Genomic DNA, 23,711 nt, shown 5'->3' on the forward strand with positions numbered 1-23,711 from the left:
ATTGTTATTGTGCTGTTGAAAAAGTCTCTCGCCACTGCACCAATTATACCTGTGAAATGAATTAATAAATAACCCAATCATTATGCAACACTCCCACTACAAAATGATAAAACTTTATCGTATATTATATACAACAAATCCTTCAGTAATCACCAGGGACAATGTGGCAGAGACCCCTGCGGTCAGAGTAATAATGCAGAAGCATGGACCCATCTTTGTTCTTTTCCACTCTAAACGAGGGTGCATTCATCTCCTAAAAACAAAGATGGCCTTCGGTCTGTGACTTGTTTCAAGCTATGAGTAAAATCTTACATTCATTTCAATGGAGACTAATTTTCTGTCAGTGCATCAGTTGCATACAACAACAAAGTTACCTTATAGGAGAGGGACAGGAAGCCATGGAGAGCATCCAGATTCTCAATGAATTCAAAAAGGGTTCCTCCAAGGGTTCGCAACATATGGTCATACCCAGATCTCTTGCAAAATTCGAAGAAGTACTCGCCAAACTGTCTCAACACGATGTCTGCCTTAACATCTTCAGACACATACAGCGTATTAGCAGTTGTTTGGTCAAATATATAACAATAACAAGCAGTCAATAGAGCATAGATGTGATTGATGTTACCTAGTAGCTTGCAGGCCTCTGAGACTAATCTCATCGTTATGTCATCCTTGTACACCTCATATGTCATGAAAGTGTCTTGAACGCCTGCCTCATCCCTGCAAAATGGTAATAATAAATAAAAGTAACGCATAAAAGTGAATTTTAAGTGAAAAATGCAAACTGATTTTACTGAATTTTTCAGTAATAGTTTTGTCTTTTGAACGGTAATAATGTGAAGCTGCACTGCCCCCTCTTGGAGCAAACCGGAAATACTCTGCATACGAGATGCTCTCTGTTTTCGTGACTATATTCCATAGGGATACCTGAGTTTGTCCCAAGTGTCTTCTCCAAACTTTTCTATCACAAGCGACTTCAGACACGTGTTGATAAATCCATACTGATGACACAAAAAGTTAATTGAAAGCCATTTACTGTACGGAACGAACGAATTAATCAGATCTTACTTTGTTTCTGAATTGTTCAGGAATTTTCAAAGAGATTCAATTTAAGTAGATAATAATTTGACATTTAAATACAATATGAAAAGCTTAAGCTTAAGCTCATCCGGACTCACCATCGCTTTTCCTTTGCTCCATAAAGCCCTCCTCAAAAACTTGACATCTTATTTTCATGAAGGGTCGTTTGAATGTTTTGCGTTTTCAAGCAAGTATTGGATGATCTACTCAATGTTGCCATTAATTCTGTTGAACAAAATTATCTTATAATCAACAATAGGTTCTGTATTAAGTGAAATTAATTATTCTTTGCTGAAATCTCCAGGGTATCAGGCAACCGTCTCAAGGATGATGTCGAAGCTAGCACGCAGCGCTGTTGTATAGGCTCCAAGACATCAACACGAAAGCTGTCATGCCCCAATAGACTGTTACATCCAATACGCGGCTATATCTACCTCATTAACCACTTCGGTCTTATTGCCAAGGCATGAGTGGCCGCATTTGTCTGCAATTCCAAATATAAAATCAGCATGCCGTTTCATATCAACTTGATTTACGTGTGGAAGAAATGCAAGCCATTTCTTGCAGGTTCTGCAGGCTTATTATATTTATAAGATAATTTCTCCACCTCTTTCATGTTAGGAATGAATGATTAAAGAAAAGACTTCTTTTTATAAAAATAAATTGCAATATATTTTCAGGTGTTATTAAAGTATTTTTTAAATCTCTAAAATGATTGAGAGTGTCGTTTGAAGAATATCATTTTGGAAAACAATGTAGGCCTATTAACTAAAATTTAAGAGACCCAATATTAGTGATTTTACAAAAACAGATAATTGTTTTTGGCAGATGGTTGTAGTTTTCATGGCAGCCTACCTTCACAGTCTGTATAATCTGGAGACCTCTGTTATATGAAACAAGTCAAACTCAACTCAACTTAATTCTCAAGTGTGTAGGCTACATGTGGGAAAAACAAATCTATAAACGGGCCTATTGAGGGACAGGTTGGGGCAATTTGAAAAGTAAGAATTTTACAGGTATAAAAATAGCCTAGATTTCCAATCGCTGGATGAATCACAGAGCCTTGATGATGATGATGATGATGATGATGATGATGAATATTATTATTATGAGTATTATTATTATTATGAGTAGTATTATTGATAATAATAATAATAATAATAATAAAACGTAGGCTGCTACTAAACTCGAATAACGCGTTACAGTTGCATGTGCGGTTTGCACTGTTCTTTTTGTTGTTGTTGTTGTTGTTTTTTGACAATAGTCTCATATTTAATATGGGCATATTTAGAAATGTATATGCTACATATTTTCACAACAGCGCATTTTTATTCTCGCGTGAGTTGCAGTTCATAAGCCTCATTCAGCGATAGCTGGTGGTCCGCCATCATTGAATGTGGAGGCAGAGTTGAGTGAAAACGGCGGTGGATTGTCAACAACTAATCGCAGAGAGGGGACACTCACTTTCGGGGAAGGTCAAGTGGAAGCTGACAGTCGGCTCCACCAACTTACTCCTTTGTCCCTTCCCAGAGAAGATTTTCATGTAAATAGTTACAGTTAAATAAAGAAACCTAAGTATGTCCAACCTTAGCAAAGGCGGCCCCAAGAAGGACACCAAGATGAGAATACGAGCTTTTCCTGTAAGTACCGGCCGTAGACAGAACAACTTTCTCGGCTAGCCCCTTACTCGAGCAGCGAGGATATAATCAGATGGCGCAGGTCTACAGGCCTAACGTACAATGATCAATTTGGAGCTAGCTACTTTTACAGTTATCCATCACGATATATTATTGTATCATGACAGATAATTGCATTGTCAGAATTATCCTTTAGCTAACTACTAGTGTATTGCAGTAGCTAGAGCAAACCTCACCAACCAACTCGTTGTTTAGCTAACGTTAGCTAGCTAGTTAGCTAAACAGTTCGGTTGTACCTTTGTTAGCTAGCTAACTATTTAGCAAAGGCCCCTGTTGACACTTATTAGCTGTCTTGCTAGCTTGCTAACGCTAGCTGGGTCAGTTTGAATACGGATGGCACGTAACGTTAGCTAGCTATAAACTTATTTAATATTTTTCATAGTGTATTTTGGTCTCCTACAGTTGGTATATAGATGCATATAAGTACTTTATATTGGCACTGTAGATAATAGCTTATGTCTTCTCTGTTTACGTGGCAATAAATCCTGGATTATGTTTTTGGCAGCAAGTTAAAACTGCTAGCTAGCTATGTTGATCATGAGTATGACAACAGCAAGCCAACATTATCATAAACGTCAATATCAGGTTAACCTACTGAGAAACACTGTTTTTTAGATTGGTGTAAGTAGTAGAGTAACGCATGGTGGCAATACCAGAAACACCACTTTGGTTGTGGCTGAACATTTTCTACCACTGAGACGTTTGTCATTCACTTGAAAGAAGAGGGCCTGTCGTCAAAATGTTTGTTAACTTGGCAATGTAACATGTTGGTGAAGGTTGTCGTTCGCAACATTGATCGTTATTTGGAGATTGTTACACTACTGTTGACATTCTTGTTAGCTTCTTTGCCAGCAAGACCAATTAATAAGCATCCAGATGACGTTGTTTGCCAGGCAATGGAAACCTTCAGTTTGTTGTGTGTGTGTGTGTGTGTGTGTGTGTGTGTGTGCGTGTTATTTCTTTAAGACAATGCAGTGTTGTCAAGCAATCTGACCTTGTAAGACTCACCAGCTTTATTTCATACTACTGAAACAGTGAGACAACAGTGTATTATACATCAGGTCTATATGAAAAATATGAATTAGACATATCCATTAATCTTGCTGCCATAGTGTGAAGGACTGTATGTAGCCATCTGTATGCTTGCTATTATGATATTTGGTGTACCTTCTCAGCATGGACAAGTATTCTGCATGCAGAGTTTGTTTGAGGCGTTTAATGTACTTGCCTCTCAAGTGATTGGTCTATATTGTATATTCCTTAACATTTGGTCAGTCTTTGTCGAGAGTGTGTTCATACCTCTCAGCATCCACACATTTAAGCCACCCCAAGCCGTTGCATGTAATGCATGTCCTTTTCCTTTCAAACCAAAAGAGTGATTTGTCTCAGTTATCATGGAACTTCTGGTAGATGTCGATACACGCGAGAAGCGCCTAATATCCAACTAATAATTAAAGAGATGTCGTCTGATGGCTCAGAGCGTCTCTGCAATTTCCAGGCTATCTTTGCACTGGCCTGGTGGAATGCTGTCAGTTCTGTTATGACTCCTGGTGCAAAGGGTGCGTGTGACGGAGTGGACAGTAGATACACCCGGCGCCCCACACAAGAGCCCATCATGCATCGAAGCTCCGCTGGATCCACTTCAGAGCGGTGCCAATGGGCGAGGGTGCTGTTATATGGGGGGGGTGGGGGGGGGGGGGGGGCGGGCAACACTTCTTTGTAAGGTGGGCATTAGAAACTGTACCATCATGATCTTAAACCCTAGTTGTGTCACTGAACTTTTTTTCCAGTGATTCAGAGACAACACAAACTGGCCTTTCTAGACTCCTGTAGCCTAGGTAGAGAGGTTTGTTGTGGTTTGCTGCCCCAGTTCAAGGTCACATGACCACAAAAGTGAAGCGATCTATTGCCAAAATCACTTGCCGGTCAAGCTGCTGAAACTCTCTTCCAAAACAAAAACCCACTAAAGCAAGGATAACAGGAAAACCGTTACTCACAAGTATTTTGTCATTACATTTGAATTAGCAAGTCATCCTCAAATCCTATATTTTGCTTATTAGCAATGTGCTGAGTAGCTGACGAAAATCTAGAATTATTTAATGGAGGCCTATGAATTGTTGTGCTTCCGCTGTGGTTAGCTTCATTTGATACTGACAACTTCTGGTAGTGGATACTAAATGTCTAGATGTGTTACTGGATTCCTTAAAGGGGCAGTTGACTGATTTAGCAACAGCTAGAATGAATTAAGCCGCCGTGTGTAATTTTAGAATACAACTTATGATAATGACTAATGCATTCACTATCTCCCATCATTTTGACAATGTCTCTTTGGACAACACTGCAAGTCTTCTCATAAACCCTACATTTTCATGTAATTATTTTCTGGACGTAACCTGGTAGCTTTCACTAGGAATGTGACTATGTTGTTGTTATCTTAGGCCAGAATGGAACATTTTGATTATGTGGTATATTGTTATGTAGTATACCCTGTATAGGTTAACATCCAGTGTTTGTTTTAAGGGATGTTTGTAGTTACAGTCTGAACAGTTAATGATGATCTCAAAAAGTGTCTTAAAATAACTATGCAACAGCAACCAGCAACAATGGTTGAAGTGATTTGCGTGGTGTCAGTCAGTCAACTTTACAAACTGAAAAGCTGCCGAAAGGGCTCCTCCTCTTCTGCTATGTAGCCAAGACGGCGCCCGTTTAGGGCGAGTAGTGTCCATCGTTTTACACTGCATTTATTTTACCATTTCAGTGCGCAATCCGGGTACTTTCAGTGCCCTGAATTCTGCTGGTTCTGTCAGTGTGAACGCCCTAAGCACTGAAAGTCAGTGTTTGAAGTGCTCAAGTGCGCGGTAGTAGTCTGGGCCCAGATCTCTGGTTCATTATTAACACAAGACACCTCAGAGATGTATGTCGGCTGTGTGACTGTGGTGTTTATGCTTCTAAAAGGTCAAAAGAAGATTCCACACTGTGTGTCTGTCTGTCACCTGTCACCTGGACTATTAGCCGCAGGCATGGTTCCCTACCTTGTGATGAGTAGCTGTGTACTTAGTGACCCATCACATAGTAAGCCACTGAATATGCAGAAAACCAGTACAGGAACATGAGTGTGAGTGTGTGTGTGTGTGTGTGTGTATACCCAAACCTGCATGGAGGACGGCTTCCTCCTAATGTCCAGCTGTCTCTGGAACCCTTCCAGCCCTGACTGGCAGGCACCCGCCAGATCTACGCCAGATCAGTGCCAGGGCTGCGCCAGATGCCTTCCACGGTGCACCTCGGCATGCTTCCATCACATCCTGTGTGTCTTCAGCATTCTAAAGCACTAGAGGACACACAGATCCATGGCAAGGTGAAGAAGAATGAAAAGCGTGGAAGGATGAGGTTGTTGCTGTGGGCTTAATCAACCTGGCGTGTGGTTCAGATGGTAGTTCCTACCGTGCTCATACCCCCCGCAGTGTCTGTTCCCTTTTATTTCTCAATGTTAGACCCACTTATTACTTATGCATTCAGGATTCCTCTTGTTCAGCCTCTCACAGGGGTCTCTCCTCCCTCTCTCTCTCACTCACACACACTTTTCCCCTCTGACTCTCTGTGTCTGTCTGTCTGACTCTCTCTCTCTCTCTCTCTCTCTCACACTCACATCTGTATCTGTGCTTTTTGTTGTATTGTGACTTTTAGCACACGGGACCCACGTGTGGAGTGGACAGTTGTGTCTGTGTGATGTTTACAGCACGCTTGTCATTGGAAATGAGTGCTGAGATCACTGTTCTGTTCCGCTGTGGCTGGCGCCTGAGTGTGTGAGGGTGGCCGCCCGTGGATCTCACACGCAGTCATTGGAATGGGTTTGGACTGACCATGATGGTGTGTGAGAGAGATGTATGCTTTGCATTTTATTACACCTGATTACAGCACCGTTGCATCATGCAAATATGCATGCTATTTCCCCCGCACCTGAGGGGGCTTGGGTGTTTTGTCGGCCAGACCTATCCCAGCGGAACAAACTGCTTTCAGTTTGTGCAGTAGCCTTCTTTGGGTCTCTCAGTGTAGGGCGCTAACTGAACCGAACCAGAGTCTCTCTCTCTCTCTCTCTCGGCGTGACTAACGCTCAGCACAACATGAATTAACTTCTTGCCACTCCAGACTAGCTAGCACAGAACACAGGTTTTTGGAAGAGATTGCGAGTGAATGACTAGAGTGCTACAGTAACAAGCGAGCATTCCATGAAAACCCATTCAGATTGCACCTCATGATTTCATTGGTCACGTGAATGCCCCCAAATGAGAACTCCCTGGCTTCTGTATGTTTGTCTAAATGCACCTTTCTGCCCCCCCCCCCCCCCCAACAGATGACTATGGATGAGAAGTATGTCAACAACATCTGGGACCTTCTGAAGAACGCCATCCAGGAGATCCAGAGGAAGAACAACAGCGGCCTGAGCTTCGAGGAGCTCTACAGGAATGCATACACCATGGTGTTGCACAAGCACGGGGAGAAGCTGTACACAGGCCTGCGAGAGGTCGTCACGGAGCACCTCATCAACAAAGTAAGGCTTCACTCTCCAAACAAGTCACCACCACATGAGAGGCTCAGAGGCCTAGCGTCATGAAAGGCCCTGTAGCGTCACGGTCTTAGTTAGCCTACCGTCATGAAAGGCCCTGTAGCGTCACGGTCTTAGTTAGCCTAGCGTCATGAAAGGCCCTGTAGCGTCACGGTCTTAGTTAGCCTACCGTCATGAAAGGCCCTGTAGCATCACGGTCTTAGTTAGCCTAGCGTCATGAAAGGCCCTGTAGCGTCACGGTCTTAGTTAGCCTACCGTCATGAAAGGCCCTGTAGCGTCACGGTCTTAGTTAGCCTAGCGTCATGAAAGGCCCTGTAGCGTCACGGTCTTAGTTAGCCTAGCGTCATGAAAGGCCCTGTAGCGTCACGGTCTTAGTTAGCCTACCGTCATGAAAGGCCCTGTAGCGTCACGGTCTTAGTTAGCCTAGCGTCATGAAAGGCCCTGTAGCGTCACGGTCTTAGTTAGCCTAGCGTCATGAAAGGCCCTGTAGCGTCACGGTCTTAGTTAGCCTACCGTCATGAAAGGCCCTGTAGCGTCACGGTCTTAGTTAGCCTACCGTCATGAAAGGCCCTGTAGCGTCACGGTCTTAGTTAGCCTAGCGTCATGAAAGGCCCTGTAGCGTCACGGTCTTAGTTAGCCTACCGTCATGAAAGGCCCTGTAGCGTCACGGTCTTAGTTAGCCTAGCGTCATGAAAGGCCCTGGAGCGTCACGGTCTTAGTTAGCCTAGCGTCATGAAAGGCCCTGTAGCGTCACGGTCTTAGTTAGCCTAATTGATGAGCGGAGCCGGCCTCTGCCAAATCTGTACTCACTGCACTCATTGTGGTTTGAAACTTTTTGTCTCACATACACACACACACACACACACACACACACACACATACTCACACTCTCTCTCTAACACACACTCACACTCTCACACACACACACACACACTCACACTCACACACACACACACACACACTTCCACTGGATTCAAACTGGGCTAGAAGCCTACACAATGAGCACCAAATGAGTGATTGGATCCCCTAGTAGCCTACCTCACATTATGAATGATGACATCCAGCCCACAGCCTGTGCAGCTTTCTTTATTGTGTGCTTGGACGACTCTATCCATTAAACCTACAAAACCTGGGTCTGTCAACGTCTCTGTAGTCGCTCATACTGTATGCCCTAACCCCAGTGAAGAGTGTCTTTAGCCAGACTGTAGGCCCCAGTGAAGAGTGAGTCTTTAGCCAGACTGTAGGCCCAGTGAAGAGTGAGTCTTTAGCCAGACTAGGACACCGATCCCAGATCTTGCATTAAAGTGGTTCTCTTCCTGACAATGTGTATGCTGATGGTAGCAGCAGGAGTTAGTCTCAGCTGAGGCTTATTAGTATCATTTGACCTTTTGCTATTTTTGACAACTTTCTGCTGATATGCCATTAAACCTTTGTTACCAGCCTTCCTAACAAATGTCAACAGTTAAGAAGTGTACTGGATAATTTGAGAGTGTAGAAAGCGCCAGAGGTGGGACAGGAAACAAGCCGATTACATGTTAGGTTATCAGGGATGATTCCTTCTTGTGCAGACTTGTCTTGTGTGGCCAGGCTTTTCATTTATCTAACCGATAGAAAATGATCAATACAAAAAACCACAACATTCAAGAAGAGATTTCTGCAACAGCATGAATTATTTCCGGTCATTATTAATTAAGAGCAGGAAAGTATGCCGTAGTGTTATGCAAGGTGGATTTCCCTGGCTCTGACCTTCCTCAAATCCACTTCTCCTCTTTTCTTTCCTACCTTTCTCTCTCTCTCTCCCCTCTCTTTCTCTCTCTCCCTCTCTCTCCCCCACCTTCTCTCTCTCTCCCTCTCTTTCTCTCCCCCCCCCCCTCTCTCTCGCTCTCTCCTCTCTCTCTCTCCCCCCTCTCTCTCTCACCTCCTCCCTCTCTCTCTCTCTCACCTCCTCTCTCTCTCACCTCCTCTCTCTCTCTCTCACCTCCTCTCTCTCTCTCTCTGCCTCTCTCTCTCTCCCCTTCTCTCTCTCCTCTCTCTGCCTCTCTCTCTGCCTCTCTCTCTCCCCTACTCTCTCTCTCTCCCCCCCCCCCTCTCTCTCCCTCTCACCTCCTCTCTCTCTCTCTCTCTCTCTCTCCACCCCTTCCTTATCTCCCTCCTCTCTCTGTGGTGTAATCTTGCTGCCCAGTGCTGCTGTGCTGTGAGGGCCCCCTCTGGGATAACAGGAGTAATGATGTGAACTATTTGGCCTGGCTCACACTGTACATTTGTTATTCAAATGGGTGCTTTTCTGACTGCTTGTGTGCTAGTGTTTCTGGAGTGGCAGAGAGTTTGTGCTCAGATACCCAGAGACTCTGGCCTCTCAGAAAACACAGTTATGTATACCAAATGACAACATTGCCCCGCTCTATGACCACATTATTAATTACATCACATCATCTCTGTGTGTGTGTGTGTTTGTTTGTTTGTTTGTTGTGTTGGTTGCTATGTGTGTGAAGTTTGATTCATTCGCCCACGTGCTGCTGTGCACGTACTTTCCTGGACAGTGTTGCTGAGACCTGGCTGAGACCTGGCTCAGATCTGGCCAAGGGAGGAGGCTGATCTTTCTGCCCGGAGTCGTTGCCAAAATGGCTGCAGAGTGCAGAGACTTGCCTATAAGGGATTTGGTTAGCATAGTGGCAAGCCTGGCCTATGAGGGCTTTGGTTAGCATAGTGGCAAGCCTTGCCTATGAGGGCTTTGGTTAGCATAGTGGCAAGCCTTGCCTATGAGGGCTTTGGTTAGCATAGTGGCAAGCCTTGCCTATGAGGGCTTTGGTTAGCATAGTGGCAAGCCTTGCCTATGGGTGCTTTGGTTAGCATTAGTGGCGAGGCCCAGGTCTGCTTCTGAGTCAGGAGCCATGTGAGGCTCCATTGCATGAAGTCCCAGTTTAGCCCAGTGATGGTAGAGAGGGGGGCAGTTTAGCCCAGTGATGGTAGAGAGGGGGGCAGTTTAGCCCAGTGATGGTAGAGTAGTCGAGAGGAGGGCAGTTGGCGGTGCTGGCGCTGACCCAGGGAGGGTGCTGTGGCATAATCACTGCCCTAATACCCTGCACTGCTTCAGGAGGAGCAGGTTGCCCCAGAGGCACAGGGGCTTATCTGTGATTGTGGGGCATTTATGCAGAGACTCGAGGTCAAGGCTGGCATTAATTTCCCAAGTGCCCGGGAGCTGCTATAATCCAGCTGGCAATGCAGACACACACCCTCTCTCTCGTACATACTGACAAACACAAATCCTCTCTCTCTCACACATACAAATACACATACTCCCCCTCCCTCTTGTACACACAAACACAATTTCTCTCTCTCACACACACACACACACACACACACACACAAACAAACAGAGTTACTTGTACAACCTGTTCCGAACCTGACTGATTCAAACTGAAAGGCCAGGGCCTCTCCTTTCTGCAGAAGGAGCTGAGCAGACCTGTCCAGCGTGTTGTCTGGTAGTGGGCGTACAGCCTTCCGTTGTATGAAAGATTGGCTAGGGGTGCAGGCCCAAGCTAGGGTCAGGGGTCATGGGTCAAGGGTCAGGGGTCAGGGGTCACGGATGGTCTTTAAAAGAGGCTCTATTTATGGCCTGAAAGAGCCAGCCCCTCCCAGTGTGCTGGGGTCGGTCCTTGCAGTTGTGCCTCCACATCATTGGGCTTTAGTCCTTCTGGGATCATGAACGCTGGTCAGTGCAGAACCCTGGGTCATGTGTGCCGTGTCACAGACCGTCATTGGACATAACGAGTCTGCTAATTAGGCAGTGAGCCCTTGTCCTGGTATTAGTGATGCAGACTATTACTAGGCCATGTGTGCTTAATGAGTGATGATGTCTAAAGGCAGGCCTCTAAATGGCCCTGACAGTGTTGTGTCCCTGACGAGCACCAGGTGTGTGTGTGAGTGTGTGTGTGTGTCTCTGTGTGTGTGTGTGCGCGTGCGCGTGCGTGCGCGTGCGCGTGCGTGTGCGTGTGTGTGTGTGTGTGTGTGGTGGAGAGAATCCATCGGAGCTTTATGGACTGGCCTGACAGCTGTGCATTCTCATGCTCCGCTCGTAAACTTTAAAGCACACTCACTTTACCTGTTTTCACTGGAGACGATGAGCGTTTCGGCATGTCGCACCGCAACTGGCTGTTAAAGGGGAGGTTTGGTTGGCTGAAGAGTGGTTTTGGTTGAGGTAGCGTGTTAAAGGGGAGGGTTGACTGAAGAGTGTTTTTGGTTGAGGTAGCGTGTTAAAGGGGAGGGTTGACTGAAGTGGTTGAGGTAGCGTAGGGCCAATGATTTTCCGTTAAAAAAAAATGAGTTTTGCGTTTCACATTTGGTGAATCAACAGAACAGAAGACTAAAAAAACATTATTTGCAGGCGATGCGCGAATTAATGTGACTGTAGCGTCAACCGTTGAATAGGGGGGCGTGGACGGAGCGGAGTTCAACACAGACGTGACATTTTCTCAATGTTTTTTTTTTTTGTTCATTTTGTTCAATGTTTGTTTATCCTTGCAATCGTTGTTGTGCTTATTTGAAATAAATACAGTCTTGCAGGACAAAATACAGGGGAATTTGGGCGATTTTGATGCACAAAATGGTGTTTCCGTTTGAAAGTTGCAATTCCGTTTCAAAGGGTACGTTCCGCGAATTCCGTCCGTTTTCCGTTATCGCGGAAAATCATTGGCCCTAGTGGCGTTTTATGAAGGGCGTATAGGAGTGGAGTCTTATGAACAGAGGGTCAGCTGTAGTGATCTGCAGATCTGAGTTCGTCTGTATGGTTTTCTCTGAAGGCTCAAATATTAGTGGTGGTGACGGGTGTTGGTTGTTTGCCCAGTCATAGACAGACTTGTTTTAGCGTCATGTGGACCCTGAGCAACACACATTTATTAGTAACATCTCACAAGGGAGACAAATGGGAGATGAAATTCCCTTTCAGTGTTCAGACAATCGAGATTCCCCTCTCCTCAAACACAAGTTACTCTACGTTTGTTCTCCTTTGCCTAAAGACACTCAGGCCAAATAACTCACAATGTCTCACCTCTTGTCTCTTGTCTTCCTCAGGTTCGAGAAGATGTGCTCAACTCCCTCAACAACAACTTCCTACAGACCCTCAACCAAGCCTGGAACGACCATCAGACAGCCATGGTCATGATCAGAGACATCCTCATGTACATGGTGTGTGTCACTGCTCCGCTGCTCCTCTGCGTGTGTTTCAACACAATACACACACTTTTGGATACTCTTACAGCTGTAGACTGAGACCCGCATTACAATGAACATAGTACATTCACACTTTGGGACCATCACTGTATTTTACAAATATCCTCATATGACTTTTTTTTTTTTATTGACTCACACAGTATACTCAATAACCTTTAGACTAGTTATAGGGTTGGTTTTCTTTTTAAGTAGTATAGGTTGCATACCACTGATGTTTTTGTACACTACTTTTTTTTAGTTTTTGACGGTGGGTTTCTTTGATATGATGAGGGTTGATTGGTGGCTGATGCAGGCTGTGATTGTTCTCCCAGGACCGGGTGTACGTACAGCAGAACAACGTGGAGAACGTGTACAACCTGGGGCTGATCATCTTCAGAGACCAGGTGGTGCGCTACGGCTGCATACGAGACCACCTGAGACAAACACTCCTGGACATGATCGCCCGCGAGAGGAAGGGAGAGGTGGTGGACAGGTGCGTGCGCACGCACACACGCACACACGCACGCACTCACGCACTCACGCACGCACTCACGCACACACGCTAACACGCTCTCTCGCTCTCTCTCTCACACACACACACACACACACACACACACACACACACACACACACACACACACACACACACACACACACACCCTGTATTCCTACCCTAAGATCAAAATGGGCTTTTTCATGGTTATGCCTGAACACTGATAAGAGTCATAGTGATTTGCCAGAGACAAATAGTTGGGATAATCAGGACAGGAAGGACACCTTAAACTCATCTCAGAAGATTGTACCCAAGTCACTTTTGGATTAAAATGATATCATATATCATAGACTCGGCAGCAGGCAGTACTGTGTCTTCAAAGTACTTGCAAGAATGCAAGAAACCTGAAAAGAAAAGAACTTTCACCTTTCACTAGCCAAGTGAAAAGTGGGTTACGTGTGAATTTAGGATTTTTTTCCAGCTCTGTATGTAAACTAGATCTATGATTATTCTGTACACTATTAACTACTTTTTAAACATTTCCTTAGCAGATGCAGTCAACAGAAAATGTGATTTGTATTTGCATGGAGTAGGAATAAGAGTGAATTAGCATGAAAATAGCAGGATGGTTGCTGGAGATATTCCCCCTTCCCTTCACCCCCCCCCCCTCCTCTGTTGATGTATTCATGTTGTGAGGGCTTCTCAGGCCAGTGCGGATGCAAGGGGGTTCTTCCATGTCTTCATCTGATTCACTCCTTTCTCTTTTTCCCCTCCTTTGTCCGCGCCAGGGGGGCCATCCGTAACGCTTGCCAGATGCTGATGATCCTAGGCCTCGAGGGGAGGTCCGTCTACGAAGAGGATTTCGAGGCCCCGTTTTTAGAAATGTCAGCAGAATTTTTCCAGGTTTGTGAGCTGTCTTCCCTTAGTCAGTTAAATTGATTTGAACACGGTTTAACAGCGCACAGATTTGATTTAGAGATAATTCGTATCGTGTGTGTGTGAGTTGAACTGCGGGGCCGTACAGCGTAGATCTCTTCCTTGTTCTGTCTAACAGACTGTGTGCTCTGTTGGAAGGCATGTGGGTCTCAGGGTTGCCTCTATGCTTGTGTAGTGACCTCATCGTGGGCAGCTGCAGTTCTGAAGGGGCTGGTGGGTTCAGGCCTACCTGTTTTCATGCTCACATCGTTTATGGGTTCATGTCATGATTTAAAGTTTCTTTCTCGTGACTCCTAATTAACCCACAGACCTGAGGTTTCTCCCTGTGCTCAAGGGTGGACTGGCAGCGACCATGGAACATTTAGAGTAATTAAATTAGTGTTCTCCTCTCTCTCTCTCCCCTCTGCTCTCTCTCTCCCTCCCCTCTCTGCTCGCTCTCTCCTCTCTCTCCCTCTACTCTCTCTCTGCTCTCTCTCTCTCTCCTCTCTCTCCCTCTTTCCTTTCTCTCCCTCTTTCCTCTTTCCTCTCTCTCCTTCTCTCACCTCCTGCATGTCCTCAGATGGAGAGCCAGAAGTTCCTAGCAGAGAACTGTGCCAGCGTGTACATCAAGAAGGTGGAGGCACGGATCAACGAGGAGATCGAGCGGGTGATGCACTGCCTGGACAAGTCCACGGAGGAGCCCATCGTGAAGGTGGTGGAGCGGGAGCTCATCTCCAAACACATGAAGACCATCGTGGAGATGGAGAACTCGGGCCTGGTCCACATGCTCAAGAACGGCAAGACAGAAGGTGTGGTCAGCTACACGCGTTCTCATGAGTCGCTAAGCATTGTGATACTGTTGAGGTATTTGGTACGTCAGGAGTGTTTTGGTCATGGTTCAATGTTACAATAATTTTTTATTTGACATGTTGACAGAAGGTGTATCATGCTACATGTGTTTTTAACAAGGATGTCATGGCATAGGACTGTAATTGTGTGAAAGTATTTTGGTACCTTACTAGTGGGGTAAAGCTTTGTATTCATGCTGTGCTGTCAGTAATTGATGAGACCATTGTATTTTAGATTCAGTCTTTTAGGTTGTGTCTGTCGTGGTCTTGTCCAAGGTTTATTATAAAACAGTATGTCATGTTTGTGCTTGTTTTGTTTTTTAGACCTGGCTTGTATGTACAAGCTGTTCAGCCGCGTGCCAAACGGCCTGAAGACCATGTGTGAGTGCATGAGCTCGTACCTGCGGGAGCAAGGCAAGGCTCTGGTGTCTGAGGAGGGGGAGGGCAAAAACCCTGTGGACTACATCCAGGTAAGCACTCCACCCCCACCCCCACCCGCACCTCTCACATACCTGAGAGCCAGCACCTGAAACACACTAAACACATTTAAACCAAAAGAATAGAAATGTGTCTGTCTGTCTGTCTGTCTGTCTGTCTGTCTGTCTGTCTGTCTGTGCACATGAGTAACAGAGTCATCCCCGTAGAGTAGATTGTGAACGTAGAGTAGAGTAAAGTAAAGTAGAGTAGAGTGGTGGTGTTTCTGGAGATGTTCTGTGTGTGATGTCCTGTCTTCTCTCTCTCTCTCTCTCTCTCTCCCTCGCCGATGTCAGGGTCTTCTGGACCTGAAGTCTCGTTTCGACCGCTTCCTCCTGGAGTCCTTCAACAACGACCGCCTCTTCAAGCAGACCATTGCGGGCGACTTTGAGTACTTCCTCAACCTGAACTCGCGCTCACCAGAGTACCTGTCCCTATTCATTGATGACAAGCTCAAGAAGGGAGTCAAAGGAGTAAGTCTTCACTTACGTGTGTGTGTGTGCTGCGTGCGTGTGTGTGTGTGTGTGTGAACCTCAACAAAGACAAACACGTGACCATATGCTTTAGTCCTTTCTGTTTGGAGTTTGATCATCTGTGTATTTATCCACTGTTGTGAGTTTGATAATGCATGTGTTTTATGAGATGTGTATCTGATGGAATGGTCCCGTTCAGTCTGTAAGACAACACAAACATGGAACACAAACATGGGTCACAAACATGGGTCACAAACATGGAACACAAACATGGAACACAACACATTTGTGCTGCTAGCTGGCTAATACCCTAATGAAGTCTCTGGCTCAGCTGCTGCATCTGAAATCATTACTGGCGTCATGTTCATGTGCAGAATTCAATAAAGCACTATCAGCACTGCCTCAGAAGCAGAGTACACACGCTGTAACACACACACACACACATACGCGCTCTCTAGCACACACACTCTAACACACACACACACACACGCACTCTCTTGCACACACACACACACACACACACACACACGCACGCACTCTCTAACACACACACATACGTGCTCTCTAGCACACACACACACACACACACACACACACACACAAACACACACTCTCTCTAACACACACACTCTCTCTCTTGCCCATGTGTGTAGCTGACGGAGCAGGAGGTGGAGTCCATCCTGGACAAGGCCATGGTGCTGTTCCGCTTCATGCAGGAGAAGGATGTGTTTGAGAGGTACTACAAGCAGCACCTGGCCAGAAGACTCCTCACCAACAAGAGCGTCTCCGACGACTCCGAGAAAAATATGATCTCCAAACTCAAGGTGAGCCCTGGGGGATACAGGCCGCTGCTTTTCCATAGGAAGCCAAAAGATGCCCAGCCAGTTAGCCAATCCACATTAGTATAGGCATGAATTCCCATCGGCATTATGGGAAAGTTCAGGAAAATTTTATTCCGTTTTCCGAAGCAATAAAAGTGTTGAAAATGGCTTTGGAAAACTTTTATTTATTTATTTATTTATTTTTTTTTTTTATTGAGCTGACCTGAAACTGTGTCAAGCGTATTTCCTCTCAAACTGAAGTTGTTGGTGTGGTGCATTTCTGAAAGTAATAGAAACTGAAGAGACTCTCATTTAGAGATGGAGATGTGTTTACAGCTAATAGAAAACTCAAAAAATGGTTTGGGAGGAAGTTGGTAAAATGTGTGAAAGCTCTATGTGTGATAGAGCTGTTGTTTAGTTCAAATGAGTGAAAGCTCTGTGTGTGATAGAGCTGTTGATTAGTTCAAATGAGTGGAAGCTCTGTGTGTGATAGAGCTGTTGTTTGGTTCAAATGAGTGAAAGCCCTGTGCGTGATCGAGCTGTTGTTTAGTCCAAATGAGTGGAAGCCCTGTGCGTGATCGAGCTGTTGTGTGTTTTTGCAGACTGAGTGCGGATGTCAGTTCACCTCTAAACTGGAAGGCATGTTCAGGGACATGAGCATCTCAAACACAACCATGGACGAGTTCCGACAGCATTTACAATCAACTGGGGTGAGACACACAGCTACACCTCTCAGTGTCCAGAGTGGCTCCGATGAATTTGATTCACAAGTTCAGTTCCTGACATTTGAAACAGTATTCCTTATTTCCCTGTCTTCTCTCTGCAGGTGTCTTTAGGTGGTGTGGACCTCACAGTAAGAGTTCTCACTACAGGATACTGGCCCACCCAGTCAGCCACGCCCAAATGCAACATCCCCCCCTCACCCAGACACGCCTTTGAGGTCTTCAGAAGGTCAGGGCACAGTTGATGTTGTTGTTGCTTTAATCTCTGCCAAGTTTACACCTATTGTTCAGAACAAATAACTATCCAGTCTGACGGGGTTTCTTAGGCCGACACTCTTCTAGACAAAGACCACGAGGCGAATCAAAGGTTTCTGGAGGTGTATTTCAAGGTGCTCCTGCAGGGAGTCAATTCCACATCGAGTAGAGGCAGGCAAAGACTAAAGAGCCTCACAGTGTTACAGTATATATACAAGTCAATAATGGGAGTTTACAGTGGGGTCAAGGGTCAACATTGGGGATGTTTCTTACAGGTCAAAGTTGGGAAGGGGAGGTGACCTTCTTGCGGAAGGTTCCGGAACACACACACAAAGCCAAAATGGTGGACAATAGATGTGTATTCGTCCACCTGGGGCAGGGGGGGGGAATGTCTGCTAGGGCTTTAAACAAAGGTGTATCAATGCACATGGCACACACACACACACACACACACACAGGAGAACATGCTTGCAATGCAATGTAAGTCTATAAATTAATGGCAATATCAATTTCCATCAAGTCTATTTATGAATTCATGCTGGCAGTAAGCACAGACTCAGTAGTCTGCAGTATGTGATTTCAAGATGTAAAGGTTCATTTACTCCAGAGACTCAGTAGTGTGCAGTATGTGATTTCAAGATGTAAAGGTTCATTTACTCCAGAGACTCAGTAGTCTGCAGTATGTGATTTCAACATGTAAAGGTTCATTTACTCCAGAGACTCAGTAGTGTGCAGTATGTGATTTCAACATGTAAAGGTTCATATACTCCAGAGACTCAGTAGTCTGCAGTAGGGGTGGGAATCGCTTGGCACCTCACGATTCGATTCGATTCCGATTCAGTGGTCAACGATTCGATTCTAAACCGATTATCGATTCTACACCGATTATCAATTCTAAACCGATTATCGATTATCAATTCTAAACCGATAAAACGATTATCGATGCATGTCGATTTTTAAAACATCTGAGTTTGCCACTCAGAGTCTCAAATCACTTCCTACTTTGTGTTTGATAATTAAAGAAAATCAACAGATGAATTACCTTCTCTATTTTTTATTAGAGAAAAAGCTTTCCCTTGTCACAATTATGACTTTCAATGAACAATGCAATAATCGATGCAGCTTGCATTTCAACAAAAAATGAATGTGTAAAAAAATAAATAAATAAAAAATTAAAAATGTAATTTTTTTTATTTTTTTTTTTTTTTAATTACAAAATCGATTATGAACTTTTCTGAATCGAAATTCAACATGTAAAGGTTCATATACTCCAGAGACTCAGTAGTCTGCAGTATGTGATTTCAACATGTAAAGGTTAATTTGCTCCATTTGCTTCTGCACTAAAGTTCAGATGTATTGAGCTGGTGTTTCTTGTCCGTTGGTTTGTGACTGGTGTTGGTGTTGTGTTGGTGTGGTTTAGGTTCTATCTGGCTAAGCACAGCGGCAGACAGCTCACCCTGCAGCACCACATGGGCTCCGCGGACCTCAACGCCACGTTCTACGGCCCCATCAAAAAGGTACCGTCAGAGAACCATAACTCTCTATGTCCAAGACTGTGGCTTAGTTGGTTTATCTTGTGACAAGCACAACGAGATAAATCAGTAGCAACTAGTTTGATTTGAAATCCAGGATCCATGTTTACCTGATAGAAAGGCACTACTCTTTCTGTTTTAAGCTGTCCTTTTTCCCGGGAGGGTGGCTGAGGTTGAGAGCGGTTTTAGTCTGACTGTTTCACCCACTCTCTACTCTCCCAGGAGGATGGTTCGGATGCAGGGGTCGGAGGGGCCCAGGTGACCGGCTCCAACACCAGGAAGCACATACTGCAGGTGTCCACCTTCCAGATGACCATCCTCATGCTCTTCAACAACAGGGAGAAGTCCACTTTTGAGGTACTCCCATCCTGTTCTCCACAGCCCTCAGGGCCCTCATCTCATTGACGGGCAGCGAGCAAAGCAACAAGTCCGCTGCGCATGAACTAAAGCTAATATAAGAACTTGGCAAAATCATTTTTCTAATTTAATACCATAAATAAGATCCTAAGCGCAAACATGGATTGATCAGCGCGGTGGTCCCACACGCCACACGACCGCTTTAGTTCATGCACGACAAGCTTTGCTCGTTGCCCTTCAATATAATATGTTAACTCTGAGTAAGTGGAAAACTTTCTAAAAGAAGCGCCCTATGATTAGCTTTGTTCTGCTAGGAGACTGAAGCCAAAGGGCTCTTCTATCAGGAGGTTCACCACTTAGTTAACCGAGTTAACTTACCCACGTTTGTCACTAAAGAACATACTTATAGCAATACACAAACTGATGAAATGTGGATCTGTTCTGTACTGTAAGATGTTTTGGGTCGAAGCGTCTGCTAAATGAACGAGTAAAGGTAAATGTAACCCAGATGTTTGTGACTGAATGGATGAAGTAAGTTCTGATCGGACAGTGGTTCGTATCGGCACCAGGACTGGACCAGGACTGGACCAGGACTCGAACTGGTCCAAAGCCCCCTGCTGCTTTGAGCAGGGCTGTGCGGCCTCGAGTCACCCTGTAGTTTCACAGGCCACATTTGATGGTTGGCTTGAAGTCTGGCCCTCTGCCTCTTAACGTGGCCAAGAGCAGTCAGCTTTGAACACAAGAGGCTTGTTTGTTGACATAAACAACTTACCACAGACCATTGCTTTTCTATGGCTTCTGTGGGCGCCTAGTCTTGACGAGAAATTGTGTTTGTCCAAGGTTTTATTTGTTTCTCCCTTTTAATGTTAGTGTAATGTGCTAAGTGCTAACTGGGTACCTAAACAAAAGTGTGTTTCCTGGCCCCTCATGTCAGTATAAGTGCACTCTTATCTGAGTAACACAAACTCTGGGTATTTTCTCTGTGAACATGAATGCTACCTGTTTGCTTGCTTGTGTAGAAATCCTGTTGGGTAGCTGCAGTTGTGTGCGGTTTGGGCTGATGAGTTCACTGTTCTCATGTCCACGTCAGTTATGAGTGTAGGTCATGATTTAAGGCTTCGTCGACCCACAGACCTGAGGAGGTGTTTTCTCTACTAGAGTGTAAAGTTAGTGTGATAAATGTTGTGTCGATCATCATGAGCCCTGACCCCCCACCTCTCTCCCCCTCCTTCTCTCTCTTTCTCTCTCCCCCCCCCCCCCTCGGGCTGTCCACCCGTCCCTCCGTGTGTGGCGCCTCACGTGAGCAGGAGATCCAGCAGGAGACGGACATCCCCGAGCGGGAGCTGGTGCGGGCGCTGCAGTCTCTGGCCTGTGGGAAGCCCACGCAGCGGGTCCTCACCAAGGAGCCCAAGTCCAAGGAGATCGAGAACGGACACGTCTTCACCGTCAACGACCAGTTCACCTCCAAACTGCACAGAGTAAAAATCCAGACAGGTGAGACACTCTCTCTCTCTTTCTTTCTTTCTTTCTTTCTTTCTTTCTTTCTTCTTTCTCTCTCTTTCTCTCTCTTTCTTTCTTTCTTTCTTTCTCTCTCTCTCTCTCTCTCATACACACACACACACTCTAGGGTTAAAGAACACCAACACTCCTCTTACATACAGTTCAAAGGATTATTGGATTTTTTTTACAAAGACTGATTTTGTTCATCTGTTCATGATTAGCTGAAATTGACATGAGTTTTTAACTTGAATTTGGCGTGTGTGTGTCTGTGTGTGTGTGTGTGTGTGTGTGCGTGCTATCCCACTGCAGTGGCTGCCAAGCAGGGCGAGTCGGACCCCGAGCGAAAGGAGACGCGGCAGAAGGTGGATGATGACCGGAAGCACGAGATTGAGGCGGCTATCGTGCGCATCATGAAGTCCAGGAAGAAGATGCAGCACAACGTTCTAGTTTCAGAGGTGAGACCAGCAGCATGGCCAGCTTTCTGTTTCTTGCTTTCCAAGCGAGAGTTTGGTTAGAATATCCACACTTTACGCTGATGATAAGGTTTGGAATGCTGACATCTTAAGTATTTTTTTGCAAGAGAGTTTTTTTTTGTGAACACAAATTATGATAATAAGGTGTTCACATTGTATACCTTAGTTATATTGTACTTTGTGGATGTGAGCGAACACACACACAACTGTAATGTCATAGTATTGTGTACCAGAAACATTTCACTGGGCTGCAGACTCTCAAACACACACCTATTTTCCTTTGTCTTTTGGAAAGTGAGCTGCACTATGCTGTGTGCCTGTGTGCATTGAAAAGCAGTTATGTAATTAGGAGACTAGGTCATAGGCATCTGCGTACAGACAGGATATGTGATCTGTGTGAGAATGGTGCCGTGCTTTCTCAGAGTAAGAAGCTGAGTGAGGCACCACAGCTTCTGGCACCCTGTCAACATGAAAGCAGATCTTCTAATGCTCGTCACATTCGGAGGACCTAGTTGAGTGATTTTAGGTGTATGTTGTTCATGAAAGTAGGTCTTCTAATGCTCGTCACTTTCGGAGGACCTAGTTAAGTGATTTTAGATGTATGTTGTTCATGAAAGTAGATCTTATAATGCTCGTCACATTCGGAGGGCCTAGTTGAATGATTTTAGGTGTATGTTATTCATGAAAGCAGATCTTCTAATGCTCGTCACATTCGGAGGGCCTAGTTTAGTGATTTTAGGTGTATGTTATTCATGAAAGCAGATCTTCTAATGCTCGTCACATTCGGAGGGCCTAGTTTAGTGATTTTAGATGTATGTGGTTCATGAATAACTTCCTTGTTCTGTTCGCTCTGTTGTCTCCAGGTAACCCAGCAACTGAAAGCGCGATTCCTTCCCAGTCCTGTGGTGATTAAGAAGCGCATTGAAGGACTTATTGAGAGAGAATACTTGGCAAGAACACCCGAGGATCGCAAAGTGTACACATATGTAGCATAAAGAATGCAAAATACAGTGACGTGGAAAACGAAAATGACAAGAGAGATTTCTTTTGGAACTGTGTTACGCGCATGAACTGGGGGTTTCTTTTTTTCTCATTGATACTGGGCAAAACCCTGGGGACGGGGGGGAGGGGGGGGACTGGCCTTTCCTACCATAGAGTTCTGTACCAAAATGTTTTCAAGAAACCTGGTAAGTGCTCTTGGTAATTTTAAATAAATCTCTTCTGTGGTCCTCAGAGGAGCTGGGATGGATCCCAGTTTGGGGCTGGGGTGGGGGTGGGGGTCAGAGTGTGTGTGTGTGTGTGTGTGGGGGGAGGGGCCTGCGGAGTTGGTGTCACCCCACTGTTTCACTTCTGCCTGTTAGAAACATAACAGGAAAACAGTGCCAAGTGCACAAACTAAAAAGAGACAACGATTGGCTTACACCCACCTGTTTCCCTGGAGACCATCCACTAACCAATGGAGAAGAGTCTCCTCCCAGAGTAGTTTTGTTCCATTATATATCTATTTTTTGAACGTTGGTGTAAATGTGCTTCTGTTTTGTGGCACCATGCTGGTTGTACAAATTGTCTGACACTATTGGCTATCCATAGTAGGCAGGAGGGCTTGAGATGAACGCCCAGGCCATGAGGGCTCCAGGGGCTCCTTCCTTGCCTTGGCTCTTCAGACAGAGAGCAGAGAGCGGAGAGCACGGACAGGTGAAGGCCATGGAGTGCATTTCCACCCTCGTACTTCCCCTGGGCCGTGACCTCAGAGCTATGCGAATACGCATGCATGAGAAGAGGCAAGGCAAGGCTGGTTGTTTTGTATTTTTATTTTTGTTGTTTTTTTTTTTTTTTTTTTTTTTTATTGTACAGGGATGGGGCCTGCTGGTCAAGTGGAGTCCCCAGAGCATGCCTTCTCAAAAGACAGATGGAATAGCACATTCGGAGTCTAAACTAGGGTTTGGGTGGCTTAGTCTGTCATGTTTCTTTGGATTATTTCATTTACTTTTTTGTTTTGTTTTCGATATTGGTGTAGCCATTTGTAAAATGGGAGTGTCGGCTCTATTTTCGTTTTGGAGAGTGGGTTCTGCCATGTCCAGTTTAGAAAAATTATCTGTCTTTTTTTGCAGGATTTCAAGAAGGATCCAACAGAACACCATGTTTTAAAGTGTATAAATTGTAAAATACTTGTTATTGTACTCACTGCTGAAGTGGACTGTACAGGGCCTTGTTTTCATCATAATAAATGTAGAAAAAGGAAAAAAAAAAAAACCCTGAATAAATGGATTTGCTGCTTTGTGTTTTATCTCCCTCTGTG

The 23,711-nt window shown here is 45.0% G+C and overlaps 2 protein-coding genes across 2 annotated transcripts in view; one reads left to right on the plus strand and one right to left on the minus strand.

Moving 5' to 3' along the window:
• Positions 1-1,696, minus strand: part of LOC105895995 (guanylate cyclase soluble subunit beta-2-like) — an 8,769-nt gene extending 7,073 nt beyond the window's left edge. Inside the window, exons 1-6 of the mRNA XM_031572920.2 lie at positions 1,688-1,696; positions 928-1,001; positions 626-720; positions 375-535; positions 154-253; positions 1-49 (exon numbers count right to left, since the gene is read on the minus strand). The exon at positions 1-49 is cut by the window's left edge and continues 178 nt beyond it. Coding sequence (XP_031428780.2) covers positions 1-49; positions 154-253; positions 375-535; positions 626-720; positions 928-1,001; positions 1,688-1,696 — 488 coding nt within the window. The remainder of the gene's footprint in view (positions 50-153; positions 254-374; positions 536-625; positions 721-927; positions 1,002-1,687) is intronic.
• A 741-nt stretch (positions 1,697-2,437) lies between these two features.
• Positions 2,438-23,665, plus strand: cul3b (cullin 3b). The gene is made up of 16 exons (XM_031573995.1): positions 2,438-2,720; positions 7,129-7,326; positions 12,412-12,525; positions 12,882-13,042; positions 13,831-13,945; positions 14,538-14,766; positions 15,130-15,275; positions 15,576-15,752; positions 16,406-16,576; positions 17,176-17,283; positions 17,400-17,524; positions 18,971-19,067; positions 19,305-19,439; positions 20,747-20,933; positions 21,249-21,394; positions 22,276-23,665. The coding sequence occupies exons 1-16, from the start codon at positions 2,658-2,660 to the stop codon at positions 22,405-22,407; spliced, it is 2,304 nt and encodes a 767-aa protein (XP_031429855.1). The 5' UTR covers positions 2,438-2,657; the 3' UTR covers positions 22,408-23,665.
• The last annotated feature ends 46 nt before the right edge of the window (positions 23,666-23,711 follow it).

The sequence above is a fragment of the Clupea harengus genome, chromosome 9 (assembly GCF_900700415.2).
Source record: "Clupea harengus chromosome 9, Ch_v2.0.2, whole genome shotgun sequence".
Lineage (NCBI taxonomy): Eukaryota > Metazoa > Chordata > Actinopteri > Clupeiformes > Clupeidae > Clupea > Clupea harengus.